The 21,901-nt window shown below is 38.2% G+C and overlaps 1 protein-coding gene across 1 annotated transcript in view; it reads left to right on the plus strand.

Moving 5' to 3' along the window:
- The window catches only part of LOC102787094 (phospholipid-transporting ATPase ID-like), a 53,640-nt gene that overhangs the window by 27,553 nt on the left and 4,186 nt on the right, over positions 1-21,901 (plus strand). Inside the window, exons 4-27 of the mRNA XM_087849409.1 lie at positions 296-409; positions 1,453-1,551; positions 5,841-5,902; positions 8,341-8,413; positions 8,771-8,841; positions 8,957-9,039; positions 10,409-10,567; positions 10,650-10,738; positions 13,210-13,400; positions 13,519-13,727; positions 13,903-13,946; positions 14,415-14,580; positions 14,788-14,976; positions 15,108-15,223; positions 16,158-16,322; positions 16,405-16,516; positions 16,605-16,710; positions 16,794-16,929; positions 17,354-17,537; positions 18,151-18,374; positions 18,991-19,074; positions 19,231-19,476; positions 19,576-19,714; positions 21,587-21,717. Coding sequence (XP_087705535.1) covers positions 296-409; positions 1,453-1,551; positions 5,841-5,902; positions 8,341-8,413; positions 8,771-8,841; positions 8,957-9,039; positions 10,409-10,567; positions 10,650-10,738; positions 13,210-13,400; positions 13,519-13,727; positions 13,903-13,946; positions 14,415-14,580; positions 14,788-14,976; positions 15,108-15,223; positions 16,158-16,322; positions 16,405-16,516; positions 16,605-16,710; positions 16,794-16,929; positions 17,354-17,537; positions 18,151-18,374; positions 18,991-19,074; positions 19,231-19,476; positions 19,576-19,714; positions 21,587-21,717 — 3,192 coding nt within the window. The remainder of the gene's footprint in view (positions 1-295; positions 410-1,452; positions 1,552-5,840; positions 5,903-8,340; positions 8,414-8,770; positions 8,842-8,956; positions 9,040-10,408; positions 10,568-10,649; positions 10,739-13,209; positions 13,401-13,518; positions 13,728-13,902; positions 13,947-14,414; positions 14,581-14,787; positions 14,977-15,107; positions 15,224-16,157; positions 16,323-16,404; positions 16,517-16,604; positions 16,711-16,793; positions 16,930-17,353; positions 17,538-18,150; positions 18,375-18,990; positions 19,075-19,230; positions 19,477-19,575; positions 19,715-21,586; positions 21,718-21,901) is intronic.

Consider the following 21,901-nt stretch of genomic DNA (forward strand, 5'->3'; position numbering starts at 1 on the left):
ACTGACCTGATTCACAAAACGCTCTGACTGTTTAACCGACACCTCCACCCATCATTCTCCAACTACAACTCATTTAAACAGAAGGTTCACCATCAAATTCACAGTAGGGACAGATAATTTTGCTTCCTAGGTCTATTAATAACTTTAATAAATGTTACTTCAACACTTTGCACTTCCTTAAAAAATGACACAAATACTTTCATTCAACAAACTGCAGAATTTCTCAAAAGTAACTCTGCTGACAGTTTTATTCTTAAATTTTCGTCACATCTCCTTTTCTTTCTGTCTTATACAGACAAATGCCATCAAAACCTCCAAGTACAACTTCTTCACCTTCCTACCTCTCAACTTGTTTGAGCAGTTCCAGAGGATCGCTAACGCTTACTTCCTGTTCCTGCTGGTGCTCCAGGTGAGTTTTAAGCAAACCTGTCTCGCTGTTAGTTGCCTCACACATTAATTACGGAGTGTGTATGACACTTTAATCTTTAACTTCTCAAAGGAAACAATGAAGGATACATGAATTAAATTGTTCACTAAAGAAGGAAAAGAAAGACAGAAAGAAAGAATTAAAAATGCAGAAACCCACATAAGGATCTGACGTCCAAAATAAAACTGAAAGAGGGAACAACACCAAACTCCCAGAGACAGCGTGATGCACACAAAGGGGAACAGAATAATTATGCAAAGAATTCAGAGTCCAGGAAACAATACTCAGCCGCACGAATCAACAGAACCGCAGATAACACAAAGACGTGATGTAATGACTTATTCCCGAAAAAGGATTTTGTTCTTAGACTCCAACTCTTCTACCAGTTTGTCCAGGAAACCAAAAAAATTAAAACCTCTGAAACAACTTCTTTACGTCTAATCAGTAACTTGATATATGTTCAGTTTTGCTTTTACTGTCAGAATCACTTCCTAAAACATCAAAGGAATCTTAAAGTATGTCCACGGTTCGCACTGCAGTGATATTTAAGGGTGTGCAGTAATCCAAAAACAGGAAATTGCCTCATTATGTGCTAAACAGTCATGTTGCACAACAGAGGTTGACCATAACAAAGGAACTTAGACACTGCAGTTTAAATTTATTAATAAACAACACTAAAAATCAGTTTTTTCTTAAGAAGTGCATCTAAATCCACCAAAGTACACAAAACAGAAAATAGCTTTATTTAGATTTCCCATTGAAACAAAATTTCAATGGGAAGCAGATTTTGGCAACTCAAACACTACTCGGCAAACACAACACACTTGTATAATTAAACAGAATTTTTAAAAAAAAAAATAGCAATAATATTGTTTAATAAAAAGTTGTCTTGATAAAGTAAGATCCTCTTTTCATATACACACCTTTCTTTTCATTATGTAAGTAAACATACGCCCATGGCTCTTTATTTAAACTCAGGTTGGAATAAAGTAACGTTTTTGTTCTCTGCGTTTTGTGTTCTTCAGGTGATTCCTCAGATTTCCTCGCTGTCCTGGTTCACCACTGTCGTCCCCCTGATCCTCGTGCTGACAGTCACCGCTGCCAAGGATGCAACTGACGATATTGTGAGCACATTTGAAAATGTCTTCTGCTTTTTTAAGGCTAGATAGCACTGAAAAAACCCACATCTACAACCAAAATAATTCAAGTCCTTTATTTTACGAACAGAAAAATTAGAAACTGATAAGAATTTTACGTTTGTATCCAAATCTTCTAAGTTTGCAATACAAATTTCCCAGTTTACATTTTAAATTCTGCACCCTGCTAAACCTCAAGTACAGATATGTTATCAGTTGTTATAATCATTCTCATAAACTTAGAATTGATTCATTTCTAACTGTCACAGTTACTTATTGTCAGTAGATTAGACATGCGACCCTCCCTTCTCCAGACAGCTAACAGCGAGTGGCTAAACAAAGACAACAGCTGGTTATAAGCTAACTTTTGGCAGCAAATGCTAGACTGAAGCGTCCTAAAAATCACACTTTCCCTCTGAGTCCAACAACGTTAGATCCACTACAAAGAGAGTTTCACTAAAGCCGTCTAACAGCAGCTAGCAGAGGCTGAGCGCAACACTTACCGAAAATAAAGCTTACGAAATGCTCAGCAACTCACCTCACTGTCACTGTCATAAGACAGGAGTGAGCTTCACTGACTCATCCACTCGTGTTGGACTCCATTCACAAATCTTTACAGCCTCCTCTATAAAATAGTAAATAGACCTGGACACTCGGCATATCGCCAGAGTTGTTTGTTCTACAGCAGCCAAGTAGCTTGAATTAGGAGGGGTAAGAAAACAGAATTCAGTTGACTGCAATCTGCAAAGTTACCGTATCTGTGATGAGATTTGGCACACTCTAACTTTTAAGCTTCCAAATGCAAAGCAGGCATGTCAGAAGATGCAAACACATCCCCCACGTACCCCAACACCCAAAAGCGAGCACAGCACAAGAAGACCATACAACCATCACTATTGGGATTCACTATTCAGTCAATTTATATAAACATCAAACAGGCCATCTCAAGCTCAATGCCTCTTCAGGTAACAACTTTTATGCTGCTGTCTTTTTAATAATAGGATTTTGGATCTGATGTTAACTGTTAGTCACTCATTATGCGTTGCCCCCCCCCCCCCCCCACCCCCATGTCAAACTTTAACTAGAATCTCCTTCACAAACTGAATAATGAGAACCCCACCTCACTTCACTTCAGACTTTGCATCAATCATTAACAAAAAAAGGACACCTGACATATTGCCATTATACACATATTGTCTACGACTTATTTATCTGTGTTTCACTCGATTTTTTAAAAACTTGTCCTTTAAAACTGCTGTAGTGGCTGTCTGTCCTACCAGAAAATGACCTTTTTCACACTATAATCTACCATCTCTCTAGTGCATAGTCTGTGTGATATTAGATAGTACTGATGTGAGACTAGAGCAACTAATATTTGGTTAAACTTAACAATACTGTGTGGCCTCCACTCTATCCAGGCACTTCTGTTGCCTAAAAGACATACATTCAACAACATGTTGAATAAAGGCAGCAACATAAAGAAGTGAGGAGAGGGAGCTGCCAATGAAGCTGAGAGAAGAGTAGATATGATTATTGTAACTCTCTCTACTCTGGACTCCAACTCGCTCACCTCCAACGATTGCAGCTTGTTCAGAATGCTGCAGCTCGTCTCCTGACCGGAAGTAGAAAGTTTGCCTCCATTACTCCAGTGGTCTCTGATTTAAATTGGCTGCCTATTAAATTTTGTATTGATTTTAAAGTTCTGCAACTTACTTTCAAATGCCTAAACAACCTTGCGCCTGACTATCACACCGACCTCCTCAGGCTCTATGCTGCCAGCCGTTATTTACGATCATCTGCTAAGTTACTTCTGGCCCTGCCTTTGCCTCTGTGGCACCAAACCTCTGCCTGCTACCCTTCGTGCCTCTGACTCCGTTCAATCCTTTAAAGCACGCTTGAAAACTCAACCTATTCAACCTGGCTTTTCCAACTTGCTAATTCTCACCGCTCACTAACTGCTGTATCGTTACTCATTTCTCTGGATTATCTCTGCTTACTAATGCCTTCGTTTGTTTCTCTATTTTACTTTGTTTTAATGGCTTACTGTTCACCGTAATCATTTTACTGTTTATTCAAGTCAAAGTCAAGTCAAAGTTCATATACATAGCACATTTAAAAGACTAGTGTTCATCAAAGTGCTTCACAATGAAACCGCAGCGCGGGCAGAACAAAGAACAAATAGTACAATTATACTTAAAATTGCATTGACATGGCGTAGTGCAGGCCAAATGAAAGTCAAACTAATTTGTTTCAAAAACTTAGTTAAACAAGTGTGTTTTTAAACGGGATTTAAACCATTGAATTGATTCCGAAGTACGGATTTCGACTGGGAGATTATTCCACAGTCTAGGGGCAGGGATGGCAAATGCACCAGTCACCTCTGGTTTTTAAACGAGACCTTGGTTGCATTAGGAGCAGTTGGCTGGAGGATCTTAGTGCTCTCTTTGGGTTGTACGGATCAAGGAGATCAGTTAAGGAGCTAGGAGCCAGGTTATTTAGAATTTTAAAAGGGAGCAGAAGGATTTTGAAATCAAGTGATATTTGACGGGAAGCCAGTTGTAAAACAATGATTTCAGCAGTTAAGGTCAACCAGACAAATGTGCATGTGTGCCGGTGTTTGCATGTGAGTGGAAAAGGACTAAATGCCAAACCATTAAGACTGGCTCAAGGAAGAGAAACACAAGTCTTTTTGTTAAGCTGCAGAGATCCTGACTGGTAAACGTCTGCTACTTTCACAGGGTCACTTGGTTCAGGGTTAATTTGATCTCAGCATTCCAGGTGTGACCAAGTGTGGTGAGGTAGATGACCTTGCAAAAGCAAACTATGGCTGGTGTTTGGAATGCGGTTGTAAAAGGAGAGTTTTACAAGTTAGTTTCAAGTCAGCTGCAGAGATTTCAAACTTTGTAAGAATGAATTTAAAGTAACGCTACATCCCAATAGTGAGTAATTATTGCTTGATCTTCCTGCTTTATACTGGTGAGATTAAATCCCTTAAATTGCCATTCAATTTTTCACAAAAGGAAAAGACCCAACAGAATGACACTTGAGGGAGACTTGTTCAAATAATCCAAGCAGAGGAGGGGAAACTGATATACAGACAAAGCAAAGGGACAAAGGCATGCAAATGAACAATAAAAATAACTCAACACAAGACAAACTAATTAATTAAAGGTAGGGCAAACAGTTACAAATGCAGACAAAAAAGCTAAAGATAGGAATCAAGATAATCAAGACATTAGGAAAAAATATCAGACAACGGCAGAAAGTACAGGAACTCCAAATAACACAAGAAATTGTTAAATATATATATATATTTATTTATTTGCTCAAGCCCAACAGGTTTGATGGTGTTTGTTACCCATATGAATGGTCACAAGGGAAATGTGAGATAATTGGAGATGAAATGGTTTTCTAGCAACAACTCATATGTGAATTACTTACATTAAAACAATTAATGACAGGTTTTTTGCTGTTTAAAAAATACTGTCATAAATTCAACTCATCAACAGCCATCAGTAATTGCCAGAGAATTGACAACAGAAGTTAACAGTTTTGGATAACCACTGTCTTGATGTGATCTCTTCACAAACAATTAGAATAAAAAGGTCAGGTGATAACAAGGTGGAATGTATAAGGTGAAAAAAAGAAAGACTTTGACTTCCCAGAAAGCAGAACATAAAATCCAGACAGAACCTCTTCAGGTTGTAACACAGAAAGAACAAGTTCAACATTAACTTTATTTTATTGTGGCTGTAACCTTCATTTCCCCCTCAACAGCCTGATCAGCATCTCTTTAATGTGTTGCCGTACAGATGAGAGTTTCTGCTCTGTGCAAAGCTTCACTGAGTTTGTCATATCTGAGCTGGGCCTTATTCATATTTGAAACAAGTAGTAACAGTAAATGTTTCCAATCAATAAACCACATTTAACCCTCTTGTAATTTGAATATAATTTCAGAAGGGAAGTCACCCTTCAGTTTTAGCTCAGTAGCAGACTCTCTGTCTCACATACAGAAATAAATAGTAAGTCTATGAGACGAGACAAAGAAGTGTCATCATGGAGGGAAGTAGACGTTTGCCTAAGAGTCTGAGGTTTAACTCGGCTAAAACCTTTTGTACAGTCACTGCATTGTCATCTCTTCTCGCATACTCTGTTAGTTGGTGACCGATACCTTTAAAGAGAAATTTGGTCATAAAAAATGAACAAATCAGTGAACTCAGTTTGAGTTTCCTGTGACTTTTTCTGACTCAGTCCTGTCATTTTGTTCTGTTTCCCAGAATCGCCACAGGAGCGACAATCGAGTTAACAACCGAAAAGTCCAAGTCCTTATTGATAGAAAGTAAGTTTGTGTGTGTGTTTGCGTGTGTTTGTGTGTGTGGGTGCTATGAATCATATCCTCATGCACGGATTCAAAGTATTTGATGTTTCAGCTCTGAAGGTGGAATGTCACTTATGTGTCTGTGAGATCCCAAATAGAGCATAGCTCACATATTTGAAATAGTAGACAGAAGAGCAACAACAAAACAAGTGCTGTCCACCATCCTGCAGCTGCTTCCTGTGGCTATATTGGAGCGCAAAAAGGAAAATACAGGTTCAAAAATATCTACTGCGCTTGGCTATTATCAGAACAATTAAACGTTATACATCAAGTGAGATTCTAATTGTTTTAAGGTCTCAAAATTGCCATATGGGATGTTATCACAAGGCCTGTATACCATGATGTGATGATGTTATAATTAGGGATGCAACGATACCAATTTTTTCAAACCGATACGATACCGATACTTGGATCTGAGTACTTGCCGATACAGAGTACAAAAAACGATACTTCTACCACACACACACACACACACACACACACAAATACACAAATACAATGAATTGGAAGACAGGTTTTATTATATTCCCTGCCGATAAAAAATAAAATCTTAATAAAAATGACCACAAAAAAATTTCAAGTGAAAAATAAGCACTTCTGTTAAATTATTGCAGAGTCTTGCAAAAAATTACATTGTAATTTTACAAAATATCACTGAACTATTGGCACTGTCTCGAGCTTTCAGAATAATAAATAAACACTTCTGTTTGGAATAAAATAAATACAAATTAGGTTTGAGAATAAAATAAACTTTTAAATTATTGCAGAGTGTCCATATTATAAACAAACAAACAAAATAATTGTTATTAAATAAATAATAAAATATAAAAAATTATAAAATAATAATTGGCCCCCTAGTGGCCAATCTAAAAAACTACAACAGAAATGACAAGCCACCCTCTGATTAATGAAATAAGTTGGTATCGGTTCATGGTATCGGTTAACTTTTAAGAGTATGAGTACACACACATTTTACAGTATCGGCCCAGATACCAGTATCGGTATCGGTGCATCCCTAGTTATAATCAAATAAGAGATAAAGCCCCCATTTGTATTTTTACTTAGGAAAGGTGTGGTGGATAAAAATATTTTAACTTATGTCTTTATTTCCTCCTGGCTGCCTTGCTCACTGTTTAGTCCACAAGCAGCAGCAGGAAAAAGTTTGCTTCCTGCTAACACAAGGCCGCCTTCTGTTAAATACGCAAAATAAAGATCACTTCATTTTTAGGACTGGAGTAATATAATAGTTTATTTTGCTGAAGCGTATGTCCCGTTCATTATTCTGTGTTTAGTCACTGGGGAAGCAGCTGTGCTACTGCAAGAAGAGATTCAGAAACAAATGTCCAAACTCAGTACCTGTATTTATTGTGTTTTACATTCTGTTCTGTTTTTCCATTTAGATTTGCTCTCCTATATTTTGTGTACTTTTTTCTGTTTAATTGGAAATTATCAGTAAATTACTGAGTGTTTTTCTTCTTGTCATATTTTATTGTAATTTGCTAAGCTCTATTTTCTTATAAGTTGTGTTTAATATTTTCTCCTGTACTTCAGTTATTCGCAACTTTGAGGAAAAATGAAGTATATCCTATCAGAAAAAGGAAAATGCTGAATACTATTAAAAAGATCCGATTACAGGGTTGTAATAATCATTTTATTAATACAATAAATAGTAATAATGGTTTTAAAAATTCAATAGTGCCATTAGTATCCAAGAAACATTTTCAATACATAAATCATTATCAGAAATGTCGAGCTTCAAAAGAGGATCCGAGGTCTTTTACTTTATTCCATTTGTTCCAGAGACTTTAACTTGATCAATTCAATTTTATTTCTATACGCCCAAATCCCAACAACAGTAGCCCCAAGGTGCTTTTTATTGTAAGGTAAAGACCTACAGTAATACATAGAACATAGAAAACCCTGATAACAAAAAAATATTGTACTGTTTATATAATGATAACAAAGCTTGGCTGGGAAAAAAAATACATGAAAATTATTTACAATCTTTGAAAAACTGATGTGAAAATTATTCCTTTACGTTGTTTTGACATGTTAAAGATTACTGCAAATATTAAGAAAAGAGATCATCCTAAAAATATGTCAGCTGTGGGAATCTGAAACACCAACATGAGCAGAAACATGTAATGGGAAACTTGGCAAAGCATCCAGTTCCAGCCAACTATTAAAAACTCTGGCTATTATTGGCTGATAAATACACAGAGAGATAATACAGGAAACTGGCAGGAACATCCAGCAAAAGGAAAATGACTAATATTAGGATGACCTTGGTGTTTAGTGGTTATTTGTGAGCCCTCAGAGCTTTTGTTTCCTGACCGTCTTCAAAGAAAAGGGAAAGCGATACCGTGCACACACACTTACCAACCTCTCCCTGTTCTCAGGCTACGGAGCGAGAAATGGATGAATGTCCAAGTGGGAGACATCATCAAACTAGAAAACAACCAGTTTGTTACAGTAAGTAAAGCATCAGAGGGTGGAAGTACTTCTTATTTGTTTGTTTTTCTCTTCCCCAACACATCGAATATAAACTGAACTTCATTGTGTTCCAGTTTATTGTTGACTTCCTCTGGATGTTTTATTTTGTTCTTGTGGGTTGACTCAGTGAACTTTTAGCACGTCTGTTCAAAGGAACAGACGCATAACCAAATTAGGTTTAGGGGAAGTTTTTTATATTGTAATTTTGATGTTTTCTAAAAGACAAAAGAACAATCAGAGACGTCAGTAAACCTAATGTAAGTTTTTAGTTGAGTAATAAAATCCTGTCATTGATCACACACATTTTTACCATTTATAAATTCTTTGTAATTTCAGGCAGACCTCTTGTTGCTCTCCAGCAGTGAACCACTCAACCTTGTGTACATTGAGACTGCAGAACTCGATGGGTTTGTCTATTTTTCCTCCTTTTTCACATCTAACCACATCCTCCTGTTCTCGCTTCCGCTTATGCAGCCGTCGTCTTTCTTCCTCTTTTTTACTTTCTCGGCTTCTCTTCCTCAGAGAGACTAACCTGAAGGTGAGACAGGCCCTCCCAGTGACGGGAGACCTGGGGGGTGATATTGAAAAACTGGCAGATTTTAATGGTGAGACTGTAAACACACACGCACACACACAATTTTTTCAGTGTAATGCACTTTGATGTTAAATGTAAATGCGCTATATAAATAAAAATGACTTACCCTGTTAAGGCTATTCCTCACAGTATACATAAAAGGTTTATTTAGATAATAAATAAATGGCAGTCTACCCACTGCAATACTCAACGTAAGACATAATAAATAAGTTAAACCTCATTCACAGTTTCTGTAAAGAAATCTGGAAATGTTGTTTATTGTTTATGGCCTCCTTGTAGTTTTACATGTTTTGAATACACAAAATACATGTTTATTAGGGGTGGGGGGGAAAATCGATACTGTGTAGTATGGTGATATTTTGTTTGCTAATAATGTATCGATACAGGGACAGCAGAAATCGATATTTTGTTACAAAATGGTTTTTGTGCTCTGACTTCAGAGCATGTTGATCCTTTTTCTGAGCAAGAATCCTGACATTCCTTCACTGTCCAAATGTGTTGAACTTTTTTTTTGGCAGCAATAAACATGACAGTTTACTTATTTTAATTTAAGACATGTTTTATTTTAATTAAGTTTAAAACTTTTTTTATTTAATGTAAAATTATATTTTGTTTTAATTTACTTTCAAATTCTTCAGTTGCTGAAGGGGCTGCATAGTTTTCATAAACTGCATAGTTCAGAATAGCTATAATTGTACCAGATGGTTGATTCAGTTAAGTTGGACTAGACTGTAATACAAACCGTTCAGTTTGTCAACAATAAAACTGAAATGAGAGAAAGACTGAGTGTGAGACTTTGATATTAGATAAAATGAATATTGATAAAGTTTACCTTTATGTACAGAATCTGAATATCGCAAAATATTTTTAAAAATCGCAATAATATTGTATCGTGCGTTAAGTATTGTGATAATATCGTATCGTGGGATGTATGGTGATTCCCACCTCTATTGTTTATATGAATTTAGTCAATGCCACTCTTTCCATTAATGCTTATTAACGCTGGTATTTTTCTAAACCAGTTATGCCCAAAACAATAGACAGAGAAAAAATTAAATAAAGCCGAGGCATGTAACAGTTACTATTATAGTAATAGTTATTCTACACTGTTTCTTTATTCTCATCACGGTTTTATCTTGAACTCGTCTTATATAGTAAAAAAAAGCGCTAAAATTAAGCTGAGAATTAGCTTCCATGAACCAACGATCAGCAGATCAAGTTCATGTTAGGCTCACGTATTTTCTTTTTTTTAACCTTCATTTAACTTTAATTCATCTGAAGACAATTTGTGAACGTTATGGAGGTATTTTGATTTTTCAAATTGGTAGTGGTCATACTCTTTCTAAATCTAAACCTGCTGTGTCTTTCCTTTCCTCAAGGCGAGGTCCGCTGTGAACCCCCCAACAACCGCCTCGACCGCTTCACAGGAGTGCTGAGCTTCGCAGGTCAGAAATATTCACTTGACAATGAGAAAATCATGCTGCGAGGCTGCACCCTGAGGAACACCGAGTGGTGCTTTGGACTGGTGCTATTTGGAGGTCAGACACACATTAGTAGGGAGCTACTGTAGTGGGAATTCTGAAACTTGTGACTTCAGATCATTCTGTTTCTCTTTTGCAGGTCCAGAAACGAAGCTGATGCAAAACTGTGGGAAGAGCACGTTCAAGAGGACCAGTATAGACCGTCTAATGAATATCTTAGTCATCTTTGTGAGTGCATTTGTTTTATCACATCTCAGGGTCATTAATAATTTATTGTTTTTTTATGAGATTTGTGAAGAAATGAGCTGACTGCTGCTGAGGTACTGAAGTCTAAGTTTACAGTTAAATCAGTTCATTACACTATTTCCCTTCTGCTAATGCGCCACAATTTTTTATTGGACATTCTCCTCACCAACACTAACGATTTATTTAAAATCAAAAGATCTGATGCAGTAGAGCAGCACAAACAGGAGAAAGCAAGAAAATCGGTGATGTATCCGAGACCGTAAAGGGGATACATGCATAGTTTGCTAAAGCTTCAAGGTGCAATGGAGTCGCTACTATCACAGCAAAGGAAGACAAAGCCATTAATTTAGTCGGATAAATCAGTACCACTCATTCTTAAAAATGTAAAACCTTTAAACCAAACTTTAAACTACAGTCTGCCCTTTTTTTTAACCGCATAATTAAATTACATTAAGTACTACAATTTGCCGTGTGGAATCAATAAAGCATCCATAAATGTATTTATTTCTGTACATGGTTGTATGAAATGTTCCCTTTATTTGTGCAAAATATGCATGAAATAACTTTAACCTCTTAACCCTCTCAGGCTCAAATTAACCTTTTTGTCACTAACGCACAACCAAGTCCTGCAGTGGTACTTCTGAGTAAACAAAACTCATAAAATATGTATGTGGGGTAATCAGGTTGTTAGTTTTTAACTGTTGCAAATCGGCAACGCCTGCCTTGAGAGGGTTAAACAAGATCACCCCATTTTTTTTTATTTTTAAGTCGGTCAGTTTAAATTGGTAATCTTACCCACAAACGCTGATGCTCCACATGCTTAATTAGTCAAATGCTTCTTTAAACAACAGAACAGTTTTCATCTGTGCTGAGGTAGTTCAATAATTATAAACTTATTAAATGGAAAATGAGCTTTTCTTTAAAAAATTAATAATGGCATTTCAAAGTAACTCCAAACTTTTGATTAAAATAAAAAATGATCATGTTTTTGGTAGTTTATCATTACCGGCAATGAGAGATGGTTATAAATTTATATACAAGCTTGTACATGCGCAACGTCACATGATGAGGTCGAGGAAGTTCCCGTAGTGGTTAGGGATGGGTATCGTTTAGGTTTTATCCAATACTGGTGCCAAACCGGTACTTTTGAAACAGTACCGGTGCTTAAACGGTGCTTAAAGAATGGAAGACACAAACTTGTCCTAAAACCTTTCATGTTCAGCTGTTTTTTTTGTAAAAAGATAACAATGTTAGCCTTTTCTGCAGCTATGGGGTATATATGGTATCACTCTTGGCTGGAAGCAGTGCTTAAACAATGGAAAAAACACAAACTTTGTCCAAAAACCTCTCATGTTTAGCTGTTTTCCACTTTTTCTTTGGTCATTTTAGCCTTTGTATCTGCCATCAAACAAGAAGACAGCCGCATGTAACTACGACGGTGTTTGCTAGTTCACCTTACATGCATTAATGTAATAACGTGTTTAGCCTACTCAACGTAAATTACACACGAACAACATTAAGCTACTCACACAGAGAAGAATGGCTGCTGCATCATCATCATCCGTCATCATTTCTGCTACACTGGCAGGGCTAGGGGCCAGGACTCTCCTCTTTGGGTTTTTGGGGGATGTTGCTAACTCCGGGTCCAATAATAGGCACCACACCCGCAGTAGATGTGCTCGGTGTGAGGCCTCGCAGCAAGCTATCAAATACGGTGCATTTCTTGGCTTTAAAAAAACGCTATGCGTCGCCAGGTGTTTCATCAGATTCAAGGTGTTACCTCCTTTGACAGTATCACAGTATCAGCTTAAAGCACTTGTTGCAGGCTGCTGAGTTTGCATCTTTTGCTGTGAAGTACAGCCAGACTTTTGACCGCTTCGCCTTGGGCATTTTTAATCTGTAGCTCTGCTCTAAAAGAACGTACGTACCTGGGCCCGCCTACTATCCTTGGAAAGGTAAAATGATTGGCTAGAATCCAAAGTGTATGACATCTCAGGGGAAAAAGCACCGAAATGTGCGCTGCTTTTCGGTCTGGTTACTACCGTTTATGTCAGAACCGGTGCCATCATGGCACTGGATACCAGTACCCATCCCTACTAGCGGTTTCCCCCTGAACCCCTGGTGATGGTAATGACCCACATCTTTTTTTCACACCATGGCTCATGTGACGACTCACATAATCAATAGTAGGTCAGCGTCCCACTGGACAAGCTCCAGTAGGGGTCATAGAGTACCTGGGACTCTCCACCATTTGTTTTTAGATCTGAAACTCCTCTCAGATGACATCATCACAAACGCACTCGTCTTTTTATTTCAAGCTTAAGCAGATCTTGGTTGTCTCTGTTTTGGATCTACAACATTTGTGTTTCTGAGTAGCTGAAGTTTATACACCAACACAGTTTTTTTTATATTCCTAAATGACAAAATAAAGCCTCTTTCTACTCTTTCTGCAGATTTTTGGTTTCCTAGCCTTCATGTGCTCTGTCCTGGCGATAGGAAACTACATCTGGGAAAAAAACGAGGGCTCACAGTTTACTGTCTTCCTGCCAAGGCTGGAGGACGATCCTGCTTTCTCATCCTTCCTCACATTCTGGTCCTACGTCATCATCCTCAACACCGTGGTGCCCATCTCTCTCTATGTGAGGTAATAAGTTTGAAATGATGCTTTTATTACCTTGTGTTACCTTTTTACAATTAATTTAACAAAATGAATGCAAAAACATACATGACTACACGTGCCTCTTTTCAATATCTGCTTGAAGTGTGGAGATCATTCGTCTGGGGAACAGCTTCTACATCGACTGGGACAGGAAAATGTACTACGCCCGCAATGACACCCCTGCTGAGGCTCGTACCACCACTCTGAACGAAGAGCTCGGCCAAATCAAATACGTCTTCAGTGACAAAACTGGAACGCTCACCCAGAATATCATGATCTTCAACAAGTGCACTATTAACGGCAAATGCTATGGTAAGAGTTTTAGTCATGAAGTGTGAAACAAGAATCTACTGAGACTTTCTAAAAATGCATTTTTAGATTCCTTATTCCGAGAAGTTGGATGGTTTTTACGTCAGCTGATGCTTTGTTCAATACATTCTCTTCATGTATAATAAAGTTTGATTAAAAATGTTATTCTGCTCTGCAGGAGATGTTTATGACTACACGGGCCAAAGACTAGAAATTAATGAGGTGAGTTTACATATGCAGATTTAAAAATTAAATAAATAAATAAATAATAGGTTACTGGTCCATATGACTGACTGACAGATGGCGTCTCCAATGCAGTGGTAAAGTTTGGTTTCCCTGAAATAGAAGTTTTGGATAGGTAGTTAAGAGAAGCACTGGACAGAATTCCTGGTCCCTCGTATGTTGAACAGTTTTCCTTTTAGACTGCTGCTCCTGTACTTTGTGATTTCTATATTTAGACAGTTAAACAACTTTAGTTCATTACCAGGTTTACAGTGATTTCACAGGATTATATTAATAAATTAGTTAAAGTTTCTGACACATTTTAGTGTTCTTATAACAGACTCAGTGTGCACTTCTCTCACCACTCCTCATCAGCCTAAGCAGGTCCAGTTACATTTCTTTCCCTCTCTGTTTTATCCTTCTTTTTTTCTTACTTCTTTTTGTCTTGTTGTACATTTACTCCTGCAGTATACAGACACAGTAGACTTCTCCTTCAATCCGTTAGCCGACTCTCGGTTCGTCTTCCACGACCATTCTCTGGTGGAGGCGGTGAAGCTGGAGAACACGGAGGTCCACGCCTTCTTCAGGCTGCTGTCTCTCTGCCACACTGTCATGGCCGAGGAGAAGAAAGAAGGTGAGGACGGTACAGATGTTTCAGTGAGCAGTTAAAAGGCAGTATGTGTGTTTTCCAGTCCTTTTTTTTATTCAGTAGTTTATTGTAATGGAAAAACTCTGGCTTGAAAATGATCAACGTGAAAGCATTTTTTGCTGCAGCTAGAATTATGAACTTTACTTAAATAATCATATTTGCCCTGCTGAATATAAACGTTTTGTTCTCCAGGAGAGCTTTTCTACCAGGCCCAGTCGCCAGATGAGGGCGCTCTGGTGACCGCAGCCAGAAACTTTGGCTTTGTCTTCCGCTCACGAACACCAGACAGTATTTCCATCGTGGAAATGGGAAAGCAGTGCAACTATGAACTCCTGGCCATCCTGGATTTCAACAATGTCCGCAAGAGGATGTCAGTCATAGGTATATACATACTATATATGTATATATATATCTGTATATGCTTTCCTATTTAGCTCTCATACAGACTGCTCTTTTTTCCACTGCAATTTGAAACATTGTTTGTTTTCATGTATGTACATTTTTGTATGCAGTGAGGAGTCCAGAGGGCAAGCTGTCTCTTTACTGCAAAGGTGCCGACACAATCATCTACGAAAGGCTGCACCAGTCCTGCAGCAAGCTGATGGATGTCACGACAGAGCATCTTAATGTTAGTAGTGTGTGTGTGTTCAAAGAGAGATATTTGACTCTGCTAGTCTATGTCAACTGCATTTGTACGTAGTTCATCCCTACATGCATTTGCATTTGGGATGAACTTGCTTCCCTGGAGCAACAAATTATTGAATTTATATACAAGTACCTCTGATAATCATGATGAAAAACCTTAATTTGTATAATACTTTGCACTGTCCAAAATGTCTGAGCGAGTGCAAAGATAATCGGGTTCAATCTCCACTAATGACCCAAATTTGAGGCAGTACTGACAGAATAAAGAGACATAACTTAATAGATGTTTTAAAGTTCATTTTAAAGCAGCAGTTCAAACTAGTGGATTGTTAAGTGGAGTTGAGTACACATTCATTCTTGAGCAATATAAGGCTGTAAAGGTAACAGGCACAACCTCTCACATAATACTTTACTTAAAGTATTTTTTTTTAAATAAACGTGTCGGTACGTTCTTTGTCTTACTGACAGGAAAGGAAATAAAAGATTTCAATTCATGCTTTATGGAAGGTTTGTTTGTGTGGGTTTGACATAAGATACATTGCAGTTCTCTTGGTCGTCATGAATGGGGAGATATCCACCACAGCTTCATTTGACTTTATTTGCCTTGTTTTAAATATTTGTATTTGGACAACAGCGGAGCTGTAGCGCAGATACGTCAGAATAAGCTGCCATGTTCAAAGGGCCTTTCTTTATTCCTCCTTCTTCTATGTCTGTTCTTTTAGGGAAGTTTTGGGAAAGATCTAATTAATTTCTCGCTGCCATTTTTGCTCCTCTAATCTTGCACTGAGCAAGAGTTTGACTTTTGTTTATATGTGCAAATGCCTTAAGCTTGTGTGTGCGTTTGTGTATTTGTGTGTGTGTACCTTCAAGTATTCATCGTTCATCCATATAAGTATATGCATGTGGAATTTCTGCAGGAATTTGCAGGGGATGGGCTGCGGACTCTGGCTCTTGCTTACAAGGATCTGGATGAGGAGTACTTTAACCAGTGGATACAGCGCCACCATGAGGCCAACACTGCACTGGAGGATAGAGAGGACAAACTGGACCAGTTGTATGAGGAGATAGAGAAGGATCTCCTGGTAAGACGATAAAGGCAGCTCATACTGTAAAAACATAACTGCGTGGTAAAATGAACAGCATTCTGATTATGTGTGTGTTCAGCTGCTCGGAGCAACAGCCATAGAGGACAAGTTGCAAGATGGAGTACCTCAGACTATCGAGCAGCTGTCTAAGGCTGACATCAAAATCTGGGTTTTGACCGGTGACAAGCAAGGTACATAAGTTTGAATAAGATGAAAGCTAATGCGTATGGGGAACAGACTCCAGTCCACACACGGTGATGTTGATCGTCTGTGTTGCAGAAACCGCAGAGAACATTGGTTACTCGTGCAACTTGCTACGGGAAGAGATGAATGATGTCTTCATCATCTCGGGCAACTCACTTGAGGATGTCCAGCAGGAACTGAGGTCAGAGGAAATCTTAGACTAAACATGTTTTACTATCTCGGGTTTTATGACAGATTTTCATATACTGTTGATTTTTTTTCTAGAAATGCCCGAACCTCCATGAAGCCAGATGCAGCTGAGAATTCAGAGTTTTTACCCGAAATGGATAAAGGTGTGAAAGTGGTCACAGATGAGGTGGTGAATGGGGAGTATGGCCTGGTCATCAATGGACACAGTTTGGTACATACATACATAAAATTTCAGTTTATGTGCATGCTGTCACTTTCAAACTTTAAAAGATGTGCTTACTTTGTAACTGGCGAGTTGCTGCAATATGCAAATGCTGTCCTCAGTTACTTACTTGGAGCCTAATTTTTTATTGAGTATGAAAGATGTGTTTATTTGATGAAACAAGCTCTTCTGGAAGTCCAATAAAATAAAAGTACTGTAGCTACAGTGGGGAACTTTTTTTTTCTATCCATGAAACTTTATTTTGAAAGACATCATGATTCAAAATCATCAAACAGCGATGCAAAAAAAGCCCGACCTTTTTCTTGTGCTCCAGTCTTTGTTAACAGTCATGGCTGCTCTGACAGTCACACGTTTTTTTTTATTGCCTGTCTTCTTCTAAGCTCACCTTTTTCTTACCCCCTCTGTCCCTCAGGCATACGCTTTGGAGCACAGCCTGGAGCTGGAGTTCCTGAGGACGGCATGCATGTGCAAAGCAGTGATCTGCTGCAGGGTGACTCCTCTGCAGAAGGCTCAGGTGGTCGAGCTGGTCAAGAAGTACAAGAAGGCAGTCACGCTGGCAATTGGAGATGGAGCCAATGATGTCAGCATGATCAAAGGTAGCAGAAGAAACTCAAACTGCTTCATATGAACCTCCTGTTTGTTCTCCAATGCTTTCCCAAGTTTGGAAAACTTTTCCCCTATACTCAACCATTAACTCTAATTATCCCATATCTATCTATCTATCTATCTATCTATCTATCTATCTATCTATCTATCTATCTATCTATCTATCTATCTATCTATCTATCTATCTATCTATCTGTCTCTATATCTATCTGTCTCTATATCTATCTATCTCTATATCTATCTATCTCTATATCTATCTATCTCTATCTCTATATCTATCTATCTCTATCTCTATATCTATCTATCTCTATCTCTATATCTATCTATCTCTATCTCTATCTCTATATCTATCTATCTCTATATCTATCTCTATATCTATCTATCTCTATATCTATCTATCTCTATCTCTATATCTATCTATCTCTATCTCTATATCTATCTATCTCTATCTCTATATCTATCTAGATCTATATCTATATCTATCTAGATCTATATCTATATCTATCTAGATCTATATCTATCTATATATAGATCTATATATCTTCATTTTGTTTCAGAAAAACTAAAATACTCTTTCTTCATTCTAATTTTTCTCCCACACAGCGGCTCATATAGGTGTGGGCATCTCAGGCCAGGAGGGCATGCAGGCTGTGCTGTCCAGCGATTACTCCTTTGCCCAGTTCCGTTTCCTGCAGCGCCTCCTGCTGGTGCACGGCCGTTGGTCCTACCTGCGCATGTGCAAGTTCTTGCGCTACTTCTTCTACAAAAACTTCACCTTCACCTTCGTCCATTTCTGGTTTGCCTTCTTCTGTGGTTTCTCTGCGCAGGTGAGAGACGAGTAGTTACAAAATTATGATCGAGCCATTGCAGAAATGCCTTTAACCTGCATTTTTCTTGTAGTCAAGTTAGACTAAACATAATATGACATTCAATCTGTAAATAATTATATATAAACACTCACTCACTTCATTGTGTGTCATGAAAAGGCAGAGCAAACCAGTTAGAGAAGTCATAGTGAGATCTGAATTTTAGTATGTATATGAGAATGGAAAGGGTAGAAAAAACCCCAAACTGTACTAAAACTCTGAACAGCAGACATATTATTAACGATTTGTGTTTATACAGTAATTTAAAAAAATGAGACATGAAGCAGAATAACACCAGTTAGCCTAGGTACGGTCAGTGTAAATAAGAAAAAGACCAAATACTGCATTTCGTTGCCCTGTACCTGTGCATGTGCAATGACAATAAAGTTGAATTCTATTCTATTCTATAATTTTGAAAGGAAAATAAGAGATACAAAAAATAACATCAGTTTACAAATTTCAAATACGATGCTGCACATTTTGAATGATAATGTGAAGTCTGTTAATGTACTTCATTTCAATTGAGTCCAAAATTGAAGAAGTTGGTTAAAGGTCCACTTCTGTTTTTGCTTTTCAGACTGTGTATGATGAGTGGTTTATAACGCTCTACAATCTGATGTACACAGCACTACCTGTACTGGGAATGAGTCTATTTGATCAGGTAATGGGATCATCTGTATGCATGAAAATACCATGGCCATAAATCTGAGCTCAAATTAATTCCTTCCTGCCCAAAAAAAGAAAAAGAAAACCCCCCAAAACAAACCCAAACCAACTAAAAAAGGATCTAATGTCTTTGTCTCCCCCTGCTGGTTAGGATGTGAATGACGTGTGGAGTTTCCAGCATCCTCAGCTCTATGTTCCAGGTCAACTCAACCTGTACTTCAGCAAGAAGTCCTTCTTCAAATGTGCCCTCCACAGCTGCTACAGCTCCTTGGTGCTCTTTTTTATCCCCTATGCTGCTATGTATGACACAGTGAGGGATGATGGGAAGGACATCGCCGACTACCAGTCCTTCGCCCTCCTCACTCAGACATGTCTGCTGTTTGCCGTCAGCATCCAGGTATCCAGAAACCTTTCTTTTGCATAATTTTTCAAATGTTTCTTTGTTTATTATAAAATGTATAGAACTATAAAACCTGCTTGCTGTCTTTGCCCATAGCTGGGGTTTGAGATGTCCTACTGGACGGCGGTTAACACGTTCTTCGTGTTGGGAAGCCTGGCGATGTACTTTGCTGTCACATTCACCATGTACAGTAACGGCATGTTCACCATATTGCCATCAGCCTTCCCTTTCATAGGTGAGTGACAAACTTCTCTGACAGCTTTGAGTATCCAGTCCATAAATGTAACGATGTGTTTTTTTGACTGCATGTCTGCGCCGGCTGCTCACTCTTTTATATGAGGCTAAAGTTAATCTCAAGTAATTCAAATAAGACTGACAGTGTTTGAATTGTGTTTGGTATCTTTGCAGAACGTCTGCTTTATGAGGTCACGTGGTAGTGGCTGTTTTTTCTCACTAAATTGATGTACATAGTCTTGGAAAGTTGTAAAATTTGGGATAAATACTACTTTTCTTTTCGCTTATTCTCTTTATACAAAATTCTAATCAACATTAAATTTTTCTTAAATTGAAACAGTTCTGTTTTAATACTTTAAAATAAAATCTCCTTCTTGATTTAAAGGCCTTTCTTTTTAGGCTACCACAATGTGCAACAATATTTGACAGTCTGTCTTTAGACTGGGAAAAGCTGAGACACCGTTTAAAGTAACACACAATCCTCTAACGCTGGGCATGCACTGTGCCATTTCTGGCCCATTTTGAGCCGATTTTTCAGTCGTGCGACCGTTTTGGTGATCGGCCCGAGTGTGTCGTGCATCGTGTAGTATACGTGGGGTAACGAGAAGTGATTAACACCTCACGACCAGCTCCCGATCATCAGTCGTTTGGTCGTAAGCAAATCAAACCTGTCAATCCTGTCGACCGTCGTGAGGCTGTCACCGCAGCCTCTCACACTGCGCACACGCAAACACAGAAATGAAAGTGAAAAGACGGAGCAGCACGGCAGTGCGGCGTGTGATCTGGACACAAGCGATGAAAGCACAACTTGTAGAACTTTGGAAAGCTCATCTGAGCCTTTTCGATGTGGCCTCACAAAATTATCATGACCTCAAAAACCGTGAAAATAGTTGGATGGACATTGCTGCTCAATCACAGCTGCATGATTAATGTTTTTCATTAGCAATTTAGCAAAGTTGATGGTGTTTGTGTCTGTGTGTGTGTGAGTGAAAGACAGAGTGGGAGAGCGAGAGACAGATTTTGTGTTATAACCTTCATGTTATGGACGCACAGTGTGAGCACTCAGGTCGCATCAGAGCATCGGGCCGAATAGTGTGTGACCTGCATCGTGACCTACGAACTTCTAACCCCTGCGAGTCAATCGTGCAGTTTGAGCTAAATAACGCGACTGAAAAAAATCACACAGTGTCTGCCCAGCTTAAGAGCTTTCACTGTTTCACCCTGGTCTTTTACAGTAGATACCTCTATATACTGAGGTGTCAGTATTTAAGGAGGTCTGAAATGACAAGGCAATGGAGCCTTTTTGAGTCACAATGATCTGTGGCGACCTGGCTTGTTGTCTAGGAAAAATAATTTTAAGACTATTTACAATGATTTTAATAACAAGATATTTATAAGAGATAATTAAAAAACCTTTTGGGGGGAAAGGATAAGTTTGAGAACAGAGATACTGCACTCTAACACATCACCTGCAATACAATCTCTTAAAATGAGTATTTCGATGTGAGGACAGCCTGGTCTTACTAAATGTTCACGTGTGTCTAAACATTTAAAATAATAGTCATCCCAAGTTATTTTCTTTTTGTTTTGATTATTTTGCCTCAACATGAACATTTTTAACCTTTAGTAGAGTGGAGCTATTACACCTATTACCTTTTTTTATTTGTGGACTCCACTAATACTAATTATCCTTTCTAATGACTCATCTGTTGTTAGGAGAATAATCCAATATTCTTCATGTTTTCATTGCTCTGAGGGTTAACAGGTTAATTTGATATCCATAAAATAAAACAGAATTCATATATAGTACTGTAAATAAAACCTCTTCACACCTGTAATAATCCAAACCTTACGTATGTGTGTGTTTATTCAGGAACAGCACGAAACTCCCTGAACCAGCCCAACGTTTGGCTGACGATCTTCCTCACTTCCATCCTGTGTGTCCTTCCCGTCATTACCAACCGTTTCCTGATGATTCAGCTCTGCCCCACCATCAATGATAAGGTAGCAGAGGAGCTCTACCTGCTGTGCTTGACTATCATGGGAAACTCACACCTCCATTTTTAGGTGTTAGACGCTTTAAGAATCTGCCAGGAAGCTAGTTTAGGGCAGTGAGACGCTTCCTCCTCTCAGTGTGACTTTCGGTTTCTGAGGAAATCCTCTTCAGTTTTTAAACTTTTTTCTTTTT

Source organism: Neolamprologus brichardi, chromosome 12 (assembly GCF_056152115.1).
Source record: "Neolamprologus brichardi isolate AB-2024 chromosome 12, ASM5615211v1, whole genome shotgun sequence".
Lineage (NCBI taxonomy): Eukaryota > Metazoa > Chordata > Actinopteri > Cichliformes > Cichlidae > Neolamprologus > Neolamprologus brichardi.